The sequence below is a fragment of the Schistocerca gregaria genome, chromosome 4 (assembly GCF_023897955.1).
Source record: "Schistocerca gregaria isolate iqSchGreg1 chromosome 4, iqSchGreg1.2, whole genome shotgun sequence".
NCBI classification, from domain to species: domain Eukaryota; kingdom Metazoa; phylum Arthropoda; class Insecta; order Orthoptera; family Acrididae; genus Schistocerca; species Schistocerca gregaria.
This window is the reverse complement of record NC_064923.1, coordinates 459,424,039-459,450,208: the sequence shown is the minus strand read 5'-3', so window position 1 is coordinate 459,450,208 and position 26,170 is coordinate 459,424,039. Positions and strand designations below refer to the sequence as shown.

At 43.4% G+C, this 26,170-nt stretch overlaps 1 protein-coding gene across 3 annotated transcripts in view; it reads right to left on the bottom strand.

Moving 5' to 3' along the window:
- LOC126266612 (WD repeat-containing protein 37) overlaps positions 1–26,170 on the bottom strand; it is a 110,713-nt gene that overhangs the window by 11,764 nt on the left and 72,779 nt on the right. For all 3 annotated transcript variants that reach the window (XM_049970955.1, XM_049970954.1, XM_049970953.1), the window contains 3 exons: positions 16,915–17,090; positions 16,568–16,805; positions 2,588–2,726 (listed from right to left, as the gene is read on the bottom strand). In XM_049970955.1, the coding sequence (XP_049826912.1) occupies positions 2,588–2,726; positions 16,568–16,805; positions 16,915–17,090 (553 nt within the window). The remainder of the gene's footprint in view (positions 1–2,587; positions 2,727–16,567; positions 16,806–16,914; positions 17,091–26,170) is intronic.

Sequence of the window (26,170 nt, the reverse complement as noted above, 5' to 3'; positions counted from 1 at the left end):
CACGCACACACACACACACACACACACACACACACACACACACACACACACACACACAAACACACACATCGGCACATACACAGACAAAAGCAGACATTTGTAAAGGCAAAGAGTTTGGGCAGAGATGTCAGTCAAGGCGGAAGTACAGAGGCAAAGATGTTGTTGAAAGACAGGTGAGGTATGAGCGGCGGCAACTTGAAATTAGCGGCGGTTGAGGCCTGGTGGGTAACGAGAAGAGAGGATATACTGAAGGGCAAGTTCCCATCTCCGGAGTTCTGACAGGTTGGTGTTAGTGGGAAGTATCCAGATAACCTGGACGGTGTAACATTGTGCCAAGATGTGCTGGCAGTGCACCAAGGCATGTTTAGCCAAAGGGTGGTCCTCATTACCAACAAACACTGTCTGCCTGTGTCCATTCATGCAAATGGACAGTTTGTTGCTGCTCATTCCCACATAGAAAGCTTCACAGTGTAGGCAGATCAGTTGGTAAATCGCGTGGGTGCTTAAAGACGTGGCTCTGTCTTTGATCGTGTACACCTTCTGGGTTACAGGACTTGAGTAGGTGGTGGTGGTGGTGGTGGTGGTGGTGGTGGTGGGAGGGTGCATGGGACAGGTTTTACACCAGGGGCAGTTACAAAGGTAGGAGCCAGAGGGTAGGGAAGGTGGTGTGGGGATTTCATAGGGTTGAACCAAGAGGTTACGAAGGTTAGGTGGACGGCGAAAAGACACTCTTGGTTGAGTGGGGAGGATTTCATGAAGGATGGATCTCATTTCAGGGCAGGATTTGAGGAACACATTCAGAGTCTGATCCAGTCCCAGAAAGTATTCTGCCACAAGCGGGGCACTTTTGGGATTCTTCTGTGGGAAGTTCTGGGTTTAGGGGATGAGGAAGTGGCTCTGGTAATTTGCTTCTGTACCAGGTCGGGAGGGTAGTTGCGGGATGCGAAAGCTGTTTTCAGCTTGTTGGTGTAATGGTTCAGGGATTCTGGACTGGAGCAGATTCGTTTGCCACGAAGACCTAGGCTGTAGGGAAGGGACTGTTTGATGTGGAATAGGTGGCAGCTGTCATAATGGAGGTACTGTTGCTTGTTGGTAGGTTTGATGTGGACGGACGTGTGAAGCTGGCCATTTGACAGATGGAGGTCAACGTCAAGGAAACTGGCATGGGATTTGGAGTAGGACAAGGTGAATCTGATGGAACAAAAGGAGTTGGGAATGGAGAGGAAATTCTGGAGTAGTTCTTCACTGTGAGTCCAGATCATGAAGATGTCATCAATAAATCTGTACCAAACTTTGGGTTGGCATGCCTGGGTAGCCAAGAAGACTTCCTCTAAGCGACCCATGAATAGGTTGGAGTATGAGGGGTCCATCCTGGTACTCATGGCTGTTTCCTTTAATTGTTGGTATGTTTGGCCTTCAAAAGTGAAGAAGTTGCGAGTCAGGATGAAGCTGGCTAAGGTAATGAGGAAAGAGGTTTTAGGTAGGGTGGCAGGTGATCGACGTGAAAGGAAGTGCTCAATCGCAGTGAGGCCTTGTATACACAAATATTCCGCACATCCTCTGAATGTGGCTCTCCAGCAGGGATACGACTTCCTCAAATCCTGCCCTGAAATGAGATCCATCCTTCATGAAATCCTCCCCACTTCACCAAGAGTGTCTTTCCGCCATCCACCTAAGCTTCGTAAACTCTTGGTTCATCCCTATGAAATCCCCACACCACCTTCCCTACCCTCTGGCTCCTACCCTTGTAACCGTCCCTGGTGTAAAACCTGTTCCATGCACCCTCCCACCACCACCTACTCCAGTTCTGTAACCTGGAAGGTGTACACGATCAAAGGCAGAGCCACATGTGAAAGCATCCAAATGATTTAACAACTGACCTGCCTACACTGTGAAGCCTTCTATATGGGAATGACCAGCAACAAACTGTCCATTCGCATGAATGGACACAGGCAGACAGTGTTTGTTGGTAATGAGGATTACCCTGTGGTTAAACATGACTTGGTGCACTGCCAGCACATCTTGGCACAATGTTACACCGTCCGGGTTATCTGGATACTTCCCACTAACACCAACCTGTCAGAACACCGGAGATGGGAACTTGCCCTTCAGTATATCCTCTCTTCTCATTATCCGCCAGGCCTCAACCTCCGCTAATTTCAAGTTGCCGCCGCTCATACCTCACCTGTCTTTCAACAACATCTTTGCCTCTGTACTTCCGCCTTGACTGACATCTCTGCCCAAACTCTTTGCCTTTACAATTGTCTGCTTTTGTCTGTGTGTGTGTGTGTGTGTGTGTGTGTGTGTGTGTGTGTGTGTGTTAGTCTCTATCAACATACCAACGCTTTTGTTTGGTAAGTTACAAAATCTTTGTACAACAACCATAAAATACGAGGGGACGCTTAAGGTAACTCTAACCTATTTTGGGCATAGGGCACAAGTCTGCAACTTCTCTTGACAACATTAGGTTCCCAGAGTACCCACTTCAGATGGCATGCACTACTTGAAAATTAAGGCAGTCACAATACCAATTTCCATCATGACTTATTTGCAGACAAAGAAGAAGAATTTTACAAGTATCGCTTACTCTGTGTGTCCTTGAAAAACAGAGACTGAATGAATTGGTTCTCTGAAATCCCACAGTCGAAATGTTGTGTCCCTTGATGATGTGACAACAAGACGATTGGAGTGATGTGATGAAGTATGTGTTAACTCTTGGTCATGACCTAAAATTGAGACAAGGTTACTTAGTACATAACAAACAAAAATTGCTGTAAGCTTTTAGTACATAAAGAATTCAAGCAATGCATTTACATAATTTCAAGAAACAACAACAGTGAAGATTCTTCATGAATTTTCAATAGCTGTATATTATACACACAAAAAATCAGTTCTACAATCACATACATTATAATAAAAAGTGACAGTTTACTCTATGCTGCAACAGCAAGAAACAAGTAGAAAATCTAAACAGAACAACCTACAAAGGACACATAAAACTGAATTTTAAAATAAAAAAAAATCCAAATAAAAACTTGAAGATGTGAATGCCAGACACCATTTTAAAGAAGACAATTCTAGGCTTGGTGGTAAAAAACAGGGTTTGAAAAATGTGGAGTATAAAAAGAAGTTAGAAATGGAAATGTCAGAAATGAGTCTAAAGGTGCAGAAAGTGGTGAGGAAGTACTAACACTTTGAGAAGATCAAAATGATTATGAATCCATAAAATGAAATTATGTATGTAAGGGGAAATAGGAGATGTAAGAGGCAAGTGATCAGAACACAATCCCTTGAATAAAATAGGGAATAACAACTAAGCACAAAAGCACAGGGGTTGGAGGGATGCAGGTGAGGGGGGGGGGGGGGGTCCTTTATTAAATAGTGAATGAAAACCAAAAGTTCTAAAGCGTTGTGTTCTCTTAGTAAATGTGAGAAAGCTGTTTCAAACATATGGAATTCTGATACACAGGAAATTATATTAATACACACAATACTACCTTTTTTGTAGCCATTCTGCACCAGGATAACACAGTTTGTTACTACAGGTTATCTGTCTATACAAATCAGCTTTCTAGTCAACATACCATGTCAGGTTTCCCTATCATACACACAAGTTGTGTTAAAAATAACTACCACACTCTGAAGAGCAATAAAAATGAAACAAAGAGAGACACCTTTATGTACATCAAGCAACTTACATTCTTCCACCCAATTGTCTGAGCAACATTACAATTGTGTGGCACATCACAATACTGATACAAGAACATGCTTGATGCAATATATTCTTCGTCATCAATGTTCTGGTCCTATATGCCAAATCTTGCTGCTGTAGGTCACAATTGTAAATGTAAACAGACTCGACTACATAGTTATTAGTCACTATCATCTCATGGCGTCCGAAGATGAAGGTATGAGCTGCTTTTTCCTCCTCCTCTCTTTTCGAGAGTAACAAAACCATTGTATGTTTTGTACTAGGTACATATATGGATAACTAGCCAACTAAAATTCAACTGTCGAAAATACGAGGTGCATTCAAGTTCTAAGGCCTCCGATTTTTTTTCTCCGAACTGGAAAGAGATAGAAACATGCGCATTGTTTTAAAATGAGGCCGCATTCAATGTCAATACATCCCAGAGATGGCAGCACCGTACGGCAGATGGAATTTTACCGCCAGCGGCGAGAATGAGAACTGTTTTAAATACTTAAAATGGCGATGTTTTCCTTACTTGAACAGCGTGCAATCATTCGTTTTCTGAATTTGCGTGGTGTGAAACCAATTGAAACAGCTGAAGGAGACATGTGGTGATGGAGTTATGGATGTGTCAAAAGTGCGTTCGTGGGTGCGACAGTTTAATGAAGGCAGAACATCATGTGACAACAAACCGAAACAACCTCGGGCTCGCACAAGCCGGTCGGACAACATGATCGAGAAAGTGGAAAGAATTGTTTTGGGGGATCGCTGAATGACTGTTGAACAGATCGCCTCCAGAGTTGGCATTTCTGTGGGTTCTGTGCACACAATCCTGCATGACGACCTGAAAATGCAAAAAGTGTCATCCAGGTGGGTGGCACGAATGCTGACGGACGACCACATGGCTGCCCGTGTGGCATGTTGCCAAGCAATGTTGACATTCAACAACAGCATGAATGGGACTTTCTTTTCATCAGTTGTGACAATGGATGAGACATGGATGCCATTTTACAATCCAGAAACAAAGTGCCAGTCAGCTCAATGGAAGCACACAGATTCACTGCCACCAAAAAAATTTCGGGTAACCGCCAGTGCTGAAAAAATGATGGTGTCCATGTTCTGGGACAGTGAGGGCATAATCCTTACCCATTGCATTCCATAGGGCACTACGGTAACAGGTGCATCCTACGAAAATGTTTTGAAGAACAAATTCCTTCCTGCACTGCAACAAAAACGTCCGGGAAGGGCTGCGCGTGTGCTGTTTCACCAAGACAACGCACCCGCACATCGAGCTAACGTTACACAACAGTTTCTTCGTGATAACAACTTTGAAGTGATTCCTCATGCTCCCTACTCACCTGACCTGGCTCCTAGTGACTTTTGGCTTTTTCCGGCAATGAAAGACACTCTACGCCGCCGCACATTCACCAGCCGTGCTGCTATTGCCTCAGCGATTTTCCAGTGGTCAAAACAGACTCCTAAAGAATCCTTCGCCGCTGCCATGGAATCATGGCGTCGGCGTTGTGAAAAATGTGTAAGTCTGCAGGGCGATTACGTCGAGAAGTAATGCCAGTTTCATCGATTTCGGGTGAGTAGTTAATTAGAAAAAAAATCGGAGGCCTTAGAACTTGAATGCACCTCATAGAATAAGGAAAATGTGCAACAGTTAAAATCACAACCAGCTGTATGTATTTGGAATCATATGTTCAGAGATAGATATTTTGTCACCTATGGCAGCATCAGGTACAAAGTATGGATTAGGTGATGCCTCGAGGAGAATATCAACAGCAAGACTCCCACCCTTCCACCTCCGCCCCCTAGGCTGACCCTCTAAGCTGTCATATAAGTGTTGTCTTTAAACTCTGTAAAATCACTTCTTCATATAAAGCATAGCACTTGGCTTATAATTTTTTCATTATCCATTAGAATCTCTGACAGGTGGTGTCCTAGGTCCATCCTGGGTGTATATAATGACAAAATAATAATAAAAAAATCTCCCAGACTTTCCCAGATTTTTGGTTAAAAATACATTTTCCTCAAGTGAAAATACACTACACTCTGGGTGTAAATACGAGGGCTGGTCGAAAAGTAAGGTGACTTTTCACACTGCACAGGTAACGTACATTCGATTATTGATTTTCTTTTTATGTTGGTACACATTTCCTGAAGATATGTTCGTAGTTTCAAGTGTACAGCATACTTCATTTGTTTTTGACAGACAGAAAGGTTAGACGTGTTTTAGTGTGCTCGACAATTTTTGATTATTATAAAAAAATGGAGCAAAGAATTTGCATCAGATTTTATGTGAAAAATGGAATCAAGTGCTCTAAAACACTTAAAATGTTGAAAGTGGCATATGATGAGTCTACTCTAAACAAAACAAAAATTTTTTACAAGTGATATAAGCTCTTCCAAGATGGCCGAAAAGATGCCAATGACGAACCTTGCTCTAAATGCCCCAGCACATCCACAACAGATGATAACATCAACGCTATGAAGAAAATTGCTTTGGAAAATCAGCAAATTACTGTAAGAGAAGTTGCTGAGGATGGTCAGCTCGTGACATGCAATTTTTTCAGATTTTCTGGGCATGAGACACGTGTCAGCGAAGTTTGTTCCAACACTTCTCAATTGTGATCAGAAAACCGTCACATGAGCATCGCTCAGGAGCTCTTTAATGATGTCAATGATAATCCTGATTTGCTCAGAAAGGTCATAAATGGTAACGAAACATGGGTTTATGGTTAAGACATCGAAACTAAAGCCCAATCGTTCCAATGGAGGCACCACAGAGAACCAAGACCGAAAAAAACATGCCAAGTTCGATCAAATGTCAAAGTTTTGCTCACAGTTTTTTTTCTTTCTTTTTTTCTTCAATTACCATGATCTAGTGGATCATGAATTTTTGCCTCAAGGTCATACGGTCAATAAGGAGTATTACCTTGACGTTATGCATTGTTTGCAAGAACCAATATGCAAAAAAGTCTGGAATAGTGGAAAAACAATCCATGGCTTTTGCATAATGACAATGCACCTGCTCATTCATTGTTGCTTGTGAGGGATTTTTTGGCCAAAAACAACATGAAAATCATGCCTCAGCCACGATATTCACTGGATTTGGCCCACTGCGACATTTTCCTGTTCCCAAAACTGAAGAGATCTATTAAAGGACGAATATTTTCAATGACTGAAGATATAAAAACTGCATCAGCGGAAATACTCAAGGCTGCACTAAAAACTGCTTATGAGAAGTGCTTTGAGGATTGGAAGAAGCGTTGGCACAAGTGTATTTGTATATGACTGGGATTACTTTGAAGGGAACAACATGAATATTGATGAATAAATAAATTTTTTTTCATAAAAATATAGTAACCTTACTTTTTGAACACACCTCATACATTTTTTCTGTGTACAGCAATAATGTACTTTCTCATGGAGCTGAAAAACTTATCAATCCTTTGCATGGTAAATGTTTTATACACTGGCATAGAACTTCCTGGCACTTCAGGAAATGAAACCTAGTATAAAGCAATGCGTTTTGAAGGACCTTTGATGTGTGGCAATGTGTACATTGGATATTATTGTATTATGAAAGTGTAAATACAAAAACCAACAAATGCAGCATGGTAGCTTACAAAGAATTTAAATCAAGAGAACACATGATGCAGTCAACTAATAGCAAGATCACTATTAAGTAGTGTGAACACACAAACAAGAGAAGTTAATGGTTTAAATTAATACACATACAGTATAGCTACAAGAAAAGCTAAGCTTTCCATATAATATCGACCTTAAAAATGTTACTGCGTGGGCGGTCTTTTTTTCCATAGAAGGAAATTTACTTTGAAAGTACCACTTTTCAAACCATAATTCACAATGATTTCGTGCAACCTGCTAGAACTATAAGGCATTTGTGATTAATACACTTGTGACATGAGCAAGACGAATATGTGAGCCAGAGCACCTCAGACGCGAAATGCAACACTTGGAAAGTTTTCTGGGGACCAACGGGTACTCTACAAGCTATATTAATAGTACAACAGGGCCAAACACTCGACAAAGTGACAAATCAGGAAAAGAAATATTGGGTATTGCCTTCCTGTCATACATTCTCAGAGTAGTGGACAGAACTGGCCGTATATCGCACAAAGAAGCGTAGAGATATTTACAAACCAACAAAGATGATCAACATGCAGAAAAGCTGGAATGACTGGACAATCAAACAACAACAGGATCACAGAACATAAGTGACATTGCAAGTTGGAGCAGATGGACAAATTGGTCGTGGCAGAGCACGCACTGTGAAAGACCGCCCACGCAGTAACATTTGCTGACACTGAAGTTCTCGCTGTAGAGAAGAGCTATCAGACCCATCTGTTCAGAAAAGCTATATAAATACACAAACACAAGAATAGCTGCAACAAGAAAGAAGAAAGCCTCAAGGTAAATTGATAAATGGATCCTGGGTTTCCGTGCTACTGCGAATGACCATCGCAGGTAGAAAGAGAATTGCAATGGAAATGACCGCAGAGAAGCCCTTAGACGTTGGCATTCCAGGTATATATAGTCTGCGGCTGGAAGATTGGCTCCAGTCCACCACTGGCAATGAAGGATGAAATTTTACAATGCCAGCCACTCGTGCTGGCGAAACGTCACATAAAAACATCAGATGAACATTGGCTGAAGAACTACAGACAGAATCCAACAGGCAGTTTGTCAAAGGGAGAGTTGTTTTTTCATGCAGCAAGTCTTGAGTTGTTGTGTATATGGTAACAATGTAAAATCAAACAATGGAACACCCAGGATGGAATAATGACAATATTATGAAAAGGGTAGATTGGTACTCGTCATACAATGGAGACGTTGAGTCGCAGATAAAGCTATCTGGGTGGTGGCATAAGGAGGAGGCCGGGGTGGAGAGGGGAAGGTATAGCAGGGTAGGGGTGGAGAATGGCAAAGGTCTACTTGTGGAAACATGAAGAGACGAGGTGGAGAGATGGCGTAGGGCAGCTAGGTGTAGTCTGGAGGTTATACAGAGCGCAATTTGGCGGGGGGGGGGGGGGGGAGTAAGGAGTGAGGGGGAAGGGAGGGGAGAGGTCGTGGACAAGGAGAGAAGTAAAAAGACTGTGTGCTCACTCGTGGAAAGGGGGCTGTGTAGTGCTGGAGTGGGAGCAGGGAAGGGGGTAGGTGGCAGTAGGTCAATGACTAACAACGGGCGACACAGGGAGGGTTAAGGGAATGTAGAATATACTGACAGAAGTTTCCACTGGTGCAATTCAGAAAAGCTGATGTTGGTACGAAGGATCCAGATGGCACAGGCTGCGAAGCAGTCATTGAAGTTAAGCACATTGTGTTGGGCAGCATGTTCAGCAACTGGGTGGTCCAGCTGTTTATGACCACAGTTTGTTAGTGGCCATTCATGTGGACAGACAGCTCGTTGGTTGTGATGCCCATGTAGAGTGCAGCACAGTAGCTGCAGCTTAGCTTGTAGATCACCTGACTGGTTTCACCGGTAGCCCTGCCTTTGACGAGATAGGCGATGTTTGTGACTGGACTGGAGTATGTGGTGGTGGGAGGAGGATGTATGGGACAGGTCTTGCATCTAGGTCTATTAAAGGGATATGAGCCGTGAGACAACAGGTTGGTAGAAGAGGTTGTGTAGGGATGGACGAGGATATTGTGTAGGTTCGGTGGGCGGCAGAATACTGTAGTGATGAGCTCTTCCTCTTGAAATATACCAAGGATCTCAATTATGTGCTATCACAGACCGTAATTACCCTCCCTGCCTTGTATAGAAAAAGAGCTGAGTCTTACCTCTAAAGCCCTCTGCCCCCCCCCCCCCCCCCCCATTTCCCAAAGTTCCAACATCCAGCAAGAGGAGAATTTCACTCGTGACTCTGTACCATCCAGGACTGCAACAACTGAACCACAGACTCTGTCAGAATTTCAACTACCTCTAATCAAGTTCTGAAATGAGAAATATTCTATCCATTCTCTTTCCCACCCCTCCCACAATGGTACTCTGCCACCCACTGAACCTACACGATATCCTCAGCCATCCCTAGACAACCCCTTCTCCTAATCCACTGCCTCATGGTTCACGTCCCTGTAATATTGTAGTAGAGGCAAGACCTGTCCCAAACATCCTCCTCCCACCACCACCACCACCACCACCACCACCACCACCACCTACTCCAGTTCAGCCACAAGCATCACCTATCCCATCAGAGGCAGGGCTACCTGTGAAAACAGTCATGTGATCCACAAGCTAAGCTGTAACCACTGTGCCGCATACTGTGTCTGTCTGCACGAATGGTCACTGACAAACTGTGGCCAAGAAACAGCTGAACCACCCACTTGCTGAGCATGTTGCCCAACACAATGTCTTCAGTTTAATGACTGCTTCACAGCCTGTGCCATCTGGATCCTTCCTGCCAACACCAGCTTTTCTGAACTGTGTAGGTGGGAAGTCTCCCTGGAGTACATCATATGTCCCCTTAATACTCGTGGCCTCATCTTCATCAGTCACTGTCCTACTTGCCCATCCCTTTCCCTGTTCCAACTCTACACAGCCCTCTTTCCACCAACGCACCCACAATCTTTGTAACTCCTCTCCTTTTCCACTGCTGCCATTCCCCCTTGATCTTTCCCTCCATCTAACATCCCAAATGCACATAGCTGCCCTACCCTTTCTCCACCTTGTTCCTGTATGCTCCCGTATGTAGCACTTTACCATCCCCCACCGTAATCCTGCTATCCCTCCCCTGCCCCACCCCAGCCTCCTCCTTACCACCACAATCCAGACTGCTTCTTCCATTATGTGCTGTTGCTCGCAGTCTGGTCTTGGCAGCCAGTGACTATGGGTGCGCACGCATGCATGCCTGTATTATTACAAAGAAATCCTAGAAAATCGTACTGGTGTCCTCTTTCCTGTAACTGCGTTTTGAGGAACAGTTCTGTGTAAGGATGAGCAGACCACATTCTACAAAACTGTAGGACACGTGATTTAGATACAGATTTTTGCATTTTCTGTATAGCAGTCTGCAGTTGACATTCTGCTGTACAGAATGATATGGAACTATAATATTAACAAAGATCACATACTCATAGTGCTGGTGTGAATGCATGTCTCATCATATTACTATACTATTTATTACAATTGCAAAAAGTTTGGACTTAAAACGGATCTTTGTGGGGCTCCATTTTCCTGTATGTGTTGGTTACTGCGGGTCAAACCAGCCCTGACTCTCAACAGTCTAAGAGATAAAGATGTGAGACCACCGCATTGTATTGTGCACCTTGCAGAAATAAAAAAAAAAGACTGTGACCATATGTAGTGGTGCACAAAGGACTCTCAAATCACAAACTCCAATCATATGAAATGATCTGTGGTAGTTAAAGATCTTCAGAATATACACTGGAATCAATAAAGGAGATTTCTAGATTTCGAACAATAAACAAAGTTTCTAACGATTTTTCCAAATTACCTGTTAGGTTGATCAGTCTTTTAGTTATTTGTTTGTCTTGTCCTGCTTTTGGTATATGTGCTGTGATACCCTCTCACTCCATCGTAAGAGAAATTCTCTGTCTTGCCATGTCTTATCAAAAATTTCAAGCCCTGAGAACCATAAGGACCTAAAGCACAGACTCACAGTTTTGAGAGAGATAGATGTTCGTGAAAAATCAAATCTGTAAACAAAAAACCAGTCTCATAGGTCTGAATCATTTCTTAACCATGTCTCAACATCCTGTATTTCCTGTGGAAAAATAATGTACCCACTTTACGTTATAAAATATTAATTAATATTTCAGATTATATTTATTACTAATGTTAATCCATAAAATTTGCATATACTGGTACAGGTTAGTGACAGTAGTGTCCTTTGACAAATGTAAAAGTTTTAATCAATGGGAACTAAAATTAGAAAACACAGAACATATGATAAATGCACTACACCCACAATTATGACCTATTTCAACACTTTGCGGTCCTCATTATCATTTTCATTAAGGACATTCTGTGACTTAAGGTTCAGATAAAACTGCTGATATACCTTCAACTAAGAATTGCTATGTACATGATGTAGATACTAAAAACCCACGATAACAATTGAGTAGTGCAGAGCAATAAATTTATGCTTTGTGTTTTGGGTCCATATGGAAATGAAGAGCCAAGAAATTGGTGAGACAGCTTTTCACGAATGTTCACATGTACAGTGTGAACCTAAAGATGTATATCAAGCTGGTTCAGCATAAGATCATCAGATGTCCGGAGCACACATATATGCTATATCTCAATATCTATGATGATGTGTTTTAGGCCCTTATGGTTCTCAGTAACTCATCATTTGTAGAATAGAGTTTTTACTATTTTCAACAGGATGTTGAAGTATTTGATTATGGATTTTGTCTGGCCTTGGGGACTGATCTCTGTATTGTCTTAAAACATTACTTAGTTCACAGGTGGCAAAAAGGAGCACTGTAGATTGACAGGTCCATTTAGGTAAAAGATATGGTATTATGCGCTGTTAAAAATCTATGGTGCGTGGATTTAGGATGGTAATTCTTCGATGCCAACATTTCTACATAATATATTGCTGAAAGTTCTAAAATGTCAGAGGAACTGGTGTTAATTTCTCCTTCATCAATGATTCCCTTGATTAGTGTCATGGTATCAACTAATTCACCATGATTTGGACCACACCTATGGAACTGGGGAATGTGCTGTCATAAATGAAACAGATTATTCCCAACATTCATTCTTCTTTTGTTTCATGAAGTAACATGTTTATGCCCTTGATCTTTGAAACAAAATTAAATTTCCAGTATAGGGATGTCATCTACGTCATCACAGAACCCTTCGATATTCTCCAACTGCATCACAATCTCTTTGCACCAACATGGAGAACATGTTAGTACTGGCAGAAATATAACCCAGCTGCTGTGGGAAGGTGAGGGAAGAAAAATACATACCAGGTTCTGTAGATACATGCTGTGTTGCAGAGCAGGGCACATAAGAAGTACCGCTACTACATATCTAATATTTACTCCCAAATTAGATTCAGTGTATAGCGCTTTAGATTAAAAGGATTGGTAGCAAATAAAACATTGCTGGTGCTGATTTGTAGCATACTATTAGCACAATAGCTACATGCTATGTGATATATCAGATATGCAACTTGGTCATGTCAGAGAATTTAGGGAGTGTTACGCTGTCACATAGTCTATAACCTCTCAAGCAGCATCAAGACAGTTATCAATACTAATATATACATTTTACTGATGGTTCAAACGAAGTGTGAAATGTCCTAATCTGATGAGAGAATACAGAGAGATTTGAGACTGAAACATAACTACTGGTACACAGTCAAGTGATCAGAAACTACACATTACTACTTTCTGGTCAATATCCTGCTGGTGAAAATTTTATCAGAAGACTGCTAAGTACCTTTATACGACCATTTGTCAGTAGCGTCAGGATCAGAGGCACTTTGCTGAACACCTTATAAGGATTAAAATCTGTCTCATCAATACACAAAAACTGGAAGGGGAACTTTGCTTTGAACTTCCTTTGTTGCATGTTCAGCTAACAATGTTTTCCACTGATATATCTCTAAGCTTGAATAGGATTGGGGAGAAGAGAAGTTTGTGGCACAACTTGACCAGAAGAAGGGATCGGATGGTAGGACATGTTCTGAGGCATCAAGGGATCACCAATTTAGTATTGGAGAGCAGCGTGGAGGGTAAAAATCGTAGAGGGAGACCAAGAGATGACTACACTACACAGATTCAGAAGGATGTAGGTTGCAGTGGGTACTGGGAGATGAAGAGGCTTGCACAGGATAGAGTAGCATGGAGAGCTGCATCAAACCAGTCTCAGGACTGAAGACCACAACAACAACAACAACAACAACAACATCTCTAAGCTTCTAGAGTTAATTCTTCTTATATTTTAACTAGAAATTTCTGAAGCAATGGGAAATTTCTTTGTGAAAACTCGTAACAGCTTGGACACTAATGTCATAATAATCTGAACTTTTCCAGGTACTGCAACATTACAAGGATGGTCAGCACTTAACTACACTTTTTTCCCACTAGATATCATACCCAGCTCAACAAGTCTTCCCTACTGCCAAATGTGTAATTTAATAAGCAGTCAGTGTCATGCTGAACAAATAGTCATCCTTTTTGGGGAGAATGCAGCCACATAGCTCCAAGTTGGTAGAGAATTTAAAATGTCTCTCTTCTAGGTAGACATGCATCTGTCTACCCTGAGCTAATAGTCATAGTTCCTCCACATGTGTCCCAAACACATATTCCACTGAAGTATGGAAACTATCTTAACAGTGAGGTTTCTTCTGTCTTTCCTCCATGGTGGGGAGACTGCAGTCAAAAGAGGAGGGGGGGGGGGGGGGGGTGTATGTACTTGAGGGACACACTGGTTCCCCTGCTATCCTTTCTGACACTACTTTTGACAACCACCAGTATTCCAGTGGTAGGAAGGCTTGGCTATGGTATCACTGGTGCAGGCTTCCAACTGCATTTACAGGTGTATGTTTATGTGCTCTGCTCAGCTGTCAAAGTCTGCGTGCCACCACTAGTCTTCTGTACATGCCACTTCAATACTGAGGCAAACAATTTCACAAAAGTGGATAGCTGTGTGTATTCTTTGCATCAGAATAGGAGATTCAGTTGGTGACCTTAATCACCTGTATTTTCTTTTCTTCCATGAAGGCAGGACATTCCTTGCTCCGAACCAGGTCGGCTTGGAAGCAACTGACACACATGAATACCTGGTTTGTGGGCCGTGGAGCTGCACTTTCCACACACTGCCAAACCATTACAATCCATAGATGCGTGATGGAAGCAATGACATTTACATCACAGTGTATTAATACATGGGCCTTACTAAGTCGTGGAAAGCCTGCTCTAAGACACACTAGTAACTTTGGTAGACTGCATGTCAGGATAAGAGATTGACTTCTGGAGCTCAACATTAACTTTTTCATGAAATTCTGAACTTCCCATTGCTTTTCCTGCTGGCACACAATTAAATGTTATGGTGTCACATTTTCATCTCTTAAGACTGTTTTTGAGTCAGGGCTGGTTTAACCCTTAGTAACCGAAACATGCAGGAAAATGGAGGCACACAAGGATCACTTTTTCATACCTGCTCGATTTCTTTTGTACCTATTTTTGTCACGGCACATCACAATATGTTCACAACAATTTAGCCCAGTGAGCAACTCAATGTTGATAACATATTCTCCAAATAGTTTAGCACTTAACAAATTGTTCACTTGAGTAGCCTCCAGTGTCTCAGTCGGTAGTAGTATATTACCGCACAGCCTCTTGATAGATTTAAGTTGCCTTCAAGTCTCTCTAGATCTTCATGTACACAGAAAGAAGACAGTTTTACAAGGTACCTTCTACATGTGTAAGAACAAAAAAATTCCATTCTCATCTATATGATGTGGTACGTTACTATTACTGCTTTCTCTCACATTCACAGACACCTTAAGTGGACTAGCCACATGAGGTCTCTCTGGAGTTTGGATGTTAATACTGCCAATGGACCAACTGAACTGCCGAGAGTAGAGAACAGTTATTTAGGCATCATGAAAGTAACACTAGCAGCTAGGGAAGTAAACATCCACCTGGGGGGCTCAGCACACCCAGATAAGCTTATACAACTATGGTGCGACAGGTTGCCCGCTAATGACTGTTCTGCCCCAAAAGCCATGCACCTCACCAGGGTACAGTGTACCTCGAGATTCAAGGTTTCTTTTTAAAAGAGACTTTGGCAGTTCTGTCAAAGATACTGATTCCCTGAGACACAAAACGTTCCACCACTGTGCTGCGCAGTGGTCACTAAAGCACACCCAGAGCTTACAGTTACAGACTACTTTGGCACTCACCAGTCCGCAGCTCAAGAAACCAGAGTTCACCAGATTCCTACCACACAAACAAATGTTGAGCTCCCTGAGCTCCTCGCCATTTCAAATGACCCAGGGGGCAAATTTGGCTTTATTAAAAATACCACAGTCATGGTGAGCATTACCACCACCTCTGCACCTACCACCCACCTCTCTCCCTCCTCGAGGCTAAAAGATGAACCTTGACGAAAGATAAGCAAGGGTAATGGAATTTAGTCAAATTACATCAGACAGTGCTGACATCATTAGATTATGAATGGAGACACTAAAAGTAGTACATGTTTTGTTATTTGTGCAACTGATAAGTGATAATGGCTGCTGCAGAAAGGACATAACATGCAAACTGTCAGTAGCAAGGAAAGCAGTTATAAAAGACAGGATTATGACTTATTTTGTGAATGTTTGTCTGGAGTGTAGTTCAAACTGAAACAGGGAAGATAAGCAATTCAGACAAGAGAAGAACAGAAGCTTGCGAAATGTCATGCTGTAGAAGAATACTGAAGATAGCTAGATCAATAAACTAATAGGGAAGTACTGAATCGAATTGCACAACTTGAGTAGAAGAAGGGATTGGTTGATAGGACACATCATGAAGCATCAAGACACAGTCAGTCAGATAATGGAGGGAAGTTTCGAGGGTAAGAAATTTAGAGGGAGGTCTGGGCCTGAATCTGGTGAACATGTTCAAATGAATGTAGCTTGCATTAATTTTTTGGAGATGATGAGGCTTGCCCAGAATAGACTAGCACTGAGAACTGCATAAACCAAGATTCAGAATGAAGACCGCAAAAATAAGTCAGTCCCTCCATTGTTCATTAGTCTCAGTATTTGAGATTCGTGTCGCTGATATCTCACCTACATTTTAAATAAATATTTGTAATTATTTATAATTAATTTTAACATTTACACGAGTACAAATGTAATAACTCTTAGTGAGTACCTCCAAGAGACTGCAACAATTCACCCGTTTCAACATCATACAAGTTGGCGGTGCGGTCCCATGAAGCAGTTATCACCTGTTCACCACCAGGTAACCAATCAGCAGCAACAACCACTCCAGCATGTCCTGTCAATTCACAAACGGGTGTACGGAGGCAAGGTGCTCCACTGCTGGTGTCTTCACAACCAAAATCATCCTTCTCACATGAGTCTGGATCTTCATCAGATGACTGACCTTTCTGTAATTGAGTTGAGACTGTTTAATACTTGGAAAAAAAGTTGGACATTAGAACTGTTCACTGCACTACAACAAGAGGAGGATAATTTTAGAAGTATTACATTACTAACCACTGGTTGATCCCAGGTGACTGCTGCCTGCCACACATGAGCTGTACAATCTCCACTCGCTGTCAGGACAACATCTTTATTCGGATGGAAACGTATAGAGTTCACAGAACCCTGGTGACCTTGATACTGCAGCAAGCAACGACCTGTTTCCACACTCCAAATGCATGCTGTATGATCTGTGAAGAGGAGTTTATAGCATACTCATAAACATACATCACAATGAACCAACAAATGGCATTCCATGAATTCACTACTTCTTGAGTCATGGTAACACCCTAAAAATATTACAAAAGTCAGACTTTTTCTTTTTTTCCCATTCCTCTCAAATTAACATTAACGTAGACAAGATGATTTCAAATTATCGGTAATATTTCACATGAAAGTTCACCAGCTAACAACAAAAACAAGTTAACATATTGATTATGAAAAGGATAGATTGTTACCATATAGAGAATACCATGAGTCGCAGGCAGGCACAATGAAAAGACTATTACACATTTAGGTGCTGACAGTCTAGTCACAGCATCCAGAGACAGTGTTATGTGTGAGAGTTGCGCTTGTGTGAATGTGTGTGCTTTTTTTCCCATTTTGGAAGAAGGCTTTTTGGTTGATAACTTAAATGTATAGCAGTCCTTTTGTTGAGTGTCTGTGACTCAGTGTCTCCTCTACATAGTGATGAGCCATCTATCCTTCTCATAACATTATTGTTATTCCATCCTGCAATTCTCATTGTTTAAACTACCAAGTTTCGTGTCAATGAATCCACCACGACGTTCACTAGATGCTCTCTACAACGCAATGCTTTAAATTTGATAGGCTGTTATGACCTAGATAATAAAGATACTATTTATGTAATGACACAAAAGTAGCACAAGACATGGCATCATCGTCTGTAGGCTGTCGAATTAGTTGCTTGAAACAATTTTCAGAAAACTGTGTTTAAAAGCATTTCACAAGACTGACTGACAATACCCCATGCAATAAATCCATAGACATACTCGGTATGTTAAAGTTGTCTCCAACTAATATTGCATGATCTGGGTATTTCCATGCTGGTAACTGAAGACATTCTCTGAATGACTATAAAACTGTCACAACAGAATCGGGTGGCCAGTAAAAACATCCAACAATTAATTTGATTTCACTATGACCTGTTATACGTGTCCAGCAACCAAATTCACCAGCTGTTTTGCTGATGTAAAAGATATGTTTCCAGGTCTCTTGCAACATGTATTGAGCAATGAAATTAATGCTTCAACAGTCTTGCCACCACTCTCTTCAAGGTCTTGCACTTAAGTGGCATTAATTCTGTGACTGACAAAATCTGCATCCATCTAAACTTGGCAGGCCACCATATGATTCATGGCAAAGGGTACCCTGTATCACTCCTAGACATTTAATTGTTTCTTGTTCCACTCGCAACTGGAATGGTGGAAAAATAACTGTCTGTATGCTTCTGAACAAGCCCTAATTTATTTTATCTTATCTTGTCTACACAGTCCTTACATGATATGTACATTGGTTGCAGTAGAATCATTCTGTGATCAGTTGCAAATGTTGGTTCTCTACATTTTCTCTGTGTTTCAAGAAAAGAGTGTTGTCTTCCTCCCATGGATTCACATTTTAGTTCACAAAGCATCTCCATAACATCCTCAAGTTGATCAGATCTAGTGGTAACAAATCTAGCCGCATGCTTCCGGATAGCTTCAATGTCTTCCTTTTTAACTGACCAGCTGGAGATCCCAAAAACTAATAGAGTACTCAAGAATCATTTGCACTAGTGTTCAACACGAGGTCTCCTTTTTCTAAAATTCTCCCAATGAACTGAATTTGATCATTCGCCATCCTTACTACCATCCTTATGTGCTCATTCCATTTCATATATGCTTAGATATTCAATCAATGTGACTGTGTCAAGCAGCACACTACTAATATTGTTTTTGAATATTATGGGATTTTTTAAATTTATTTATTTGCATTAACTTACATTTTTCTACATTTGGAGCTACCTGTCATCAAATTTTGTGTAAGTCATCTTGTAGTTTCAGCTCTCAGAGACTGCAGATGTGTGTGCAAGTTGCACACGTGTGTGTGTGTGTGTGTGTGTGTGCGCGTGTGTGTGTGTGTGCTGCTGACAAAGGCCTTAATGGCCGAAAGCTATGATTGTGTGGACTTTTTATTGTCCCTATCGCGGCTCAGCATCTTCGCTGTATGGTGAGTAGCAACTTTCCTTCTCTCATGTTGTTACATTTCATCTTGTACCTTCCTACAGTCAATCAACAATGTGACCTTCCCATACATCACAGCATCACCAGCAAACAGTCACAGAATGCTGCTCAACCTGTGTGTCAGATCATTTATGTAAACAGATAATAATAGCGGTCCTATTACATTTTCTTGATGCACTATACCCTTGTCTCTGATGAACACTCGCCATCCCAAAACAAATAAATTAATAGCAACTGTGCTGCAGACTGTTAACACACACACACACACACACACACACACACACACACACACACACACACACACAACAATGCATAAGCACATGGTCACGACCTCTGAGCCTGACTGCAACTGAGTCTGAAGTGAGCAGCAATCTAGCTGGTATATGTAGTAGAGCAGGAGGGGGATGGATAGCAGATTAGGGATGAGGGAAAGTGCTAGTACTGCCTGTGGGAACATGCAGGAATGTGCACCATCAGGAGGCTGTGGTGGGTCAAGGGGGTAAGAGGGGAAGGGAGGTGAAAAAGTGAGATGAGAGAGGAGGAGGAGGATGAGGAGGAGGAGGAGGAGGAGAAGAAGAAAAAGAAATGTGCATTGGCTGGATGGAAGGCACCTGTAGTACTGGAGTGGGAGCGGGGGAGGGGCTGGGCAATGCAAGTCAAAAAGGTTGGTGTTGATGGGAAGAATCCAGGTGGCACAGGCTGTGTAGCAGTCATTAAAGTGAAGTGCATCATGTTGGGTGACATGTTCAGCAACTGATATGTCTAGCTGTCTCTTTGGCCACAATTGGTGGTGGCCATTCATGCAGACAGACAGCTTGTGTGTTGTCATTCCCATGTAAAAAACAGCACACTGCTTGGAGTTAAGTTGGTAGATCACATGGCTGCTTTCACATGTGGGCCTGCCTTTAATGGGCAGTGACAAGACTGGAGTAATTGGTTGTGAGAGGACATATGGAACCAGTCTTGCATCTATTCTGTTACAGAGAAATGAGCCATGAGGAAAGGAGTTGGGTGCATGAGTGAGTGAAGCACGTACAGACAAGAATGTTGTGTAGGCAGGGGGGGGGGGGGGGGCAGATTAACACTGTTAGAGGGGTGTGGAGTATAGTGGGGAGGATATTTCACATTTCAATGCACAAAGAGAGAGAGAGAGAGAGAGAGAGAGTTGGAACTCTGGTGGAGAATGTGATTCAGTTGCTCCAATTCTGGATGGTACTGAGTCATAAGAGGGGTGCTCCTTTGTGGCTTTGCAGTGTGTATGTGGGGGTATGTGGTGACTATTGAGCAAGGCACAATAGATATGTTTCTCAAGATGACTAAGGGTAATTTTGATCTGTGAAGGCCTCAGTGAGACCACTGGTACATTTGGAGAGGGACTGGCCATCACTACAAATACTACAACGATGGTTATGGTTGGCTAGACTATATGAAAGTGATTTCTTAGTGTAGAAAGAGTGACAGGCTGCAAAAGTGGAGGTATTGTTGGTGGGTCTGATGTGGTCAGAGGTACAGATGTAGCCACCCTTGAGGTGGAGGTCAACATTGAGAAAGGTCACATGGTGGGCTTAGGAGGACCAGGTAAACTGAAAGGGGAGATGATGTTTAGGTTCTGAAGAATTGTGGATAGGTTGTCCACCCACTTCAACCAGATCATGACGACATTATCAATGCATCAGAATCAGGTGAGGGGTTTGGGATTGCAGGTGGTTGGGGAAGATTTCTCCAAGTGACCCACGAATAAGTTATTGTACAATTGTGTTATTGGGGTGCCCATAGCTGTACTGCAGATTTGTTTGTAGATGATGCCTTCAAAGGAGAAGTAATTGTAGGTGAGGATACAATTGGCCATGGTGACCAGGAAGGACGTTGTATGTTTGGAGCCCGTCAGACAATAGGAAAGGTAGTATTAATTAATAGCTATGGCATAATTGTTGGGGTATCACAATAGAGGGAGGTGGCATCAACATTGACAAGCAGGGCTCCAAGTGGTAAAGAAACATGAACTGTGGAGAGTTTGTGGAGGAAATGGTAGGTGTCTTATGTAGGAGGGTAGGTAATGGGTACTAGGCTGAAAATGTCGGCCCAGAACGGCAAAGATTCTCTCTGTGAGACAGAGTTATCAGCAATAATGTGGTATCCCGAGTAGTTGGGTTTATGAACATTAGGTAGCATGTAAAAGATAGTTGTACGAGCAGTGATGGGATGAGGAAACCTATTGGCTCAGGGAAGAGGTTCTAGGATGGACCTAAGGATTTGGGGAGGGACTGAAGATATTACTGGATTTCTGGAATGAGGTCATTGTGGCAGGGCTTGTAGGACCACAATCTATGCCCCAAAAAATTAACTCAACCTTATAATCCTATCTGCCTAGAATGGCTTCACTACTTTTTTTATGGACTGTGGTGTCACCGCCAGACACCACACTTGCTAGGTGGTAGCCTTTAAATCGGCCGCGGTCCGTTAGTATACGTTGGACCCGCGTGTCGCCACTATCAGTGATTGCAGACCGAGCGCCGCCAAACGGCAGGTCTAGAGAGACTTCCTACCACTTGCCCCAGTTGTACAGCCAACTTTGCTAGCGATGGTTCACTGCCTACTTACGTTCTCATTTGCCGAGACGATAGTTCAGCATAGCCTTCAGCTACATCTTTGCTACGACCTAGCAAGGCACCATTATCAGTTACTATTGATATTGTGAATCATGTGCTGTCAAGAGTGACGTTCATCATTAATACCAGCTACGTTCATTTTTCTAAATTCTAATTTCCTTGTCCTGTTCCAGACCTCATGCCAGCCTGCGTGAGCTAAAACGCGTGTGTTTCAGCCTCCTCTAGTAACTCAGTGCTGGCTCTCCTGCCAACCACAACATTGGCGACGAGGCAAAACCGAGTTCTTCTGTAAACTGCCCTGATTTACTTGTGTAATGGCTTCACCACAATCTCCAGATGTACTGTCCGAATTTTATCACTTACAGAATCAGCAGATGCAGGCATTACTGGATGCCCTTGGACAGCTCGTCCAGGGCCAATGTGCAATGCAAAACGATGCGGCAGCTGCCGCTCCACCGCTATCGCAGCCACAACATGCAGTTGCATGACCTTTTCGACCTTTTGATGCTGCACTGGAAAGCTGGACGGAGTGGTCACGCCAATTTGGATTCCATCTTGCCGCCTACAGAATTCAAGGTAACGAGCGGCAGCCTTTTTTGTTATCATCAGTCGGGGTGAACTACACCGTGTGATAGTCAAATTGTTTCCCCGACGGGATGTAGCAACTCTGTCCTACGAAGAAATTTTGTCTGCATTAGATGCATATTTCAAAGAATCAGTCAATGTAGTTGCGAAAAGATATACCTTCTTTCATACAAAACGTACGGCAGGTCAGACTAATCGGAAGTGGGTTGCAACCTTGAAAGGCCTTACTAGGGATTGTGCTATTGAGTGTCAATGTGGACTCCCTTATTCAGATACTATGGTTTGCGATTCAATTGCACAGAACATTTCTAATGTTCATATAAGGGAACAGATTTTGAAACTAGTCAATCCCTCCCTTCAACAAGTGATGGACATATTGGATCGGCAGGACACACTTAACTTTGCTCAGGAATCATTTGAAACTTCACCAGCCGTGTGTCAGGTTAACCGGCCCGCCAGGCGAGCTGCACGGAGCAGTAAACAGCCCTCGCGCCACTGCCGCCAGGCTCTCAGCCACGTGTGCCACACCGGCAAGCAAATGCAGTGCTCAAATCCTGCCCGCGGTGCGCTACTAGACATTTGCGTGAGAATTGGCCGTCATGCCAAGCTATTTGCTTTTATTGTAATAAAAATGGACATGTTCAGAGTGTTTGCCAGACAAAGCTCATATCGGAAGCTCAAAACCATTCCAGGCCCTTTGCTTTTCGCCAGAATCGGAACCAAACCAAGGATACTCAGGCTCACGAAACTTCACCCCTTAAAAATTCATGTAGTTCATTCCACTCCGCTCAGTGCCACTCTAACAGTGACTGTGTTCGCCCCACAAATAGTGTGCGTCGACATCACCGGAACGTCCATCAAGTCGCAAGTGATTTTGTACCAGTGTCAGTTCACGTTGCACGAGTCAGTCGCTCTTGTCGTAAGCAGGACAATAAACTTTTTGTAGACTTGGACATTAACGGCAAAGTGATACCATTCCAGCTCGATACCGCAGCTGCAGTTTCACTGGTCAATCAAGACACGTACAAACAGCTGGGCACACCTTCGTTGCATGCCGCAAATGTTAAGTTAACTAGTTATTCAGGTCAAGATATCCCAGTGTTAGGACAGTGCAACCTTCTTGCAACATACAGAGGACAAACAAAACTTGTGTCATTTTACGTCCTTCGTTCTTCTTCTGCAGTGAACTTGTTTGGTTTCGATTTATTTCAGTTGTTTAACTTGTCTATAGTAAATCAGGTCCTATCAGTGAACCAGACTGTGACTTCAGACAGTGTTTCTCGTCTATGTGAAGAATTTGCAGACATTTTTGCACCGGGCCTCGGTTGCGCTAAGAACTATAAAGCGCAATTGGAACTGAAAGTAAACGCGCAACCGAAATTTTTCAGAGCGCGCAATGTTCCCCACGCATTGCGTGATGAGGTCGCAAAAACATTACATGATTTGGAATCACAAAGTGTAATTGAACATGTGCAGGCTTCTCTTTGGGCATCACCCGTAGTAATTTTGCCAAATCTTCCGGAAAATTGAGACTTTGTGTGGACTTCAAGGTAACAATGAATCCACAACTAGTGATTGCAACTTTTCCTTTACCCCGCCCGGAAGATCTCTTTTTCAAACTGTGCCCAGGTAAATATTTTTCGAAGTTGAACCTCGCAGATGTGTACTTGCAAATACCGGTTGACGAAGAATCCCAGCGTTTTCGTGGTAAACACGTATCTTGGGTTGTATCAATTCAAACGATTGCCATTAGGGTGTGCATCTGCCCCAACATTGTTTCAGCAATATCTACAAACTGTTTGCGTGTCAGTCCCTATTGCAGCAACTATCTGGACGATATTGTGATCTCCGGAAAGACAGAAGAAGAACATTTAGCCAATCTCAGAACATTATTTCAGGTCTTGCGACAAAATGGTCTTCGCTTCTGGAAGGACAAATGAGTGTTTTTTGCTTGTGACTTACCATACCTGGGACATGCACTCAATGCCCAAGGCATTCATCCCAGTCCCGAGCACCTCCGTGCCATACAAGGCTTGCCTTCACCGCAGAATTTGAAGCAGCTACAGAGTGTGCTGGGATATGTTCCACATGCCTCTTCCGTTTCAGCTCCGCTTCATCACTTACACCGTAAAGGTGTTCCGTTCATCTGGACGATGGACTGCGAACGCGCCTTTCGCCAGTTGAAATCGGCGTTGCTTTCCAATACTTGCCTTACACCATTTGATCCCCATAAGTCCCTTTTGTTGATGGTGGATGCATCGGATTTCGGAATCGATGCCGCGATTACGAATATGTGCACTTCTTGCATGGGGTGTGCCGAACAACAATCAGCACCACCGCGGAAATTCTTTGCATGGCAAAAAGCCACTTCCCCTTGACAACACTTACACATCGATTTTGCAGGACCATTCTGGAATGCTCGATGGTTGGTTGTGGTAGATTCATTCAGTAATTTTCCTTTTGTTGTCCGGATGTCTTCCACGACGTCATCTGCCACCGTCCAAGCGTTATCTGCTATCTTTTGCATTGATGGTCTTCAACAGACTATTGTTTCCGACAATGGCCCACAATTCATGTCCGCAGAATTTCAGTCATTCTGCAAGGCCAATGGTATTAAACATCTGACGTCCGCGCCGTTTTCGCCACGGTCAAACGGTGCCGCTGAACGACTGGTCAGGACTTTTAAGTCACAGATGTTGAAGTCAAAAAGAGTCGCATTCTCGAGAGGACGCGTTATTGCTTTTTTGTTCTCGTATCACTCTCAGCCCTAAGATGGTCGCTAGCCGGCTGCGTTGCTCCACGGTCGCCCTCATCGAACCTTGATGTCTTTGCTACATCCGCTGCATCAGGTTCCTGTACAGCGGCAGACACCTGCTTTTGCTCCACGTTGTATACTATCACCACTATCGAGGTACACGGTGATGGCTCGAAGGGGGCATTCTTCGCTGCCTCGGCCGCACTATGTATCTTGTTTTGGGGGCCTCTGGTGAGGTGCGTCAGCGTCTCAATCAGCTGCGCCTCTGTCGTCGCACGGGATCTGCCGCTCCCCGTCTGCTTTCAGCGCCCTGGGGACCCATCTACTGGCTCGCGTCAGCCCCAGGTGTTACCTACGCTGCCTTCCATTTTGCCGCCGCCGGCTGTTCTCCCGCCGGCGACGCCCGCAGTGAACGTGTCGCTGCAACTGCCGGGCGCCTCCCTGGGTCACGCGCTGCCGATCGCTTCCCGTGACCAGTTGTCCTCTGACATGGAACTCTTGTCCGCTCCGGACCATATGTCGTCTTAAACGTCGGGTGCCCCGGCCCGATGGAGGTCGACCCTTCAGCTCCTCCTATCTCTCAGCGGGCGCATACACCACATGTTGGCGTGCACCCTGGAGCAGGTCCCCACGGTCCGAATGGCAGGGTGCGGGTGGCACAGCCTCGCCTGTTGTTAGGGTCCCCACCTCGTCGCATATGTCATCATGGGGTCCTCCCTGTGGTGGGCGGAAGCCTTATGCCAAAACCATACACCGATTTGTGGGGGAGGAATGTGGTGTCACCGTCAGACACCACACTTGCTAGGTGGTAGCCTTTAAATCGGCCGTAGTCCGTTAGTATACGTCATACCTGCGTGTCGCCACTATCAGTGATTGCAGACCAAGCGCCGCCACACGGCAGGTCTAGAGAGACTTCCTAGCACTCGCCCCAGTTGTACAGCCGACTTTGCTAGCGATGGTTCACTGCCTACTTATGTTCTCATTTGCCAAGACGATAGTTTAGCATAGCCTTCAGCAACGTCATTTGCTACGACCTAGCAAGGCGCCATTATCAGTTACTATTGATATTGTGAATCATG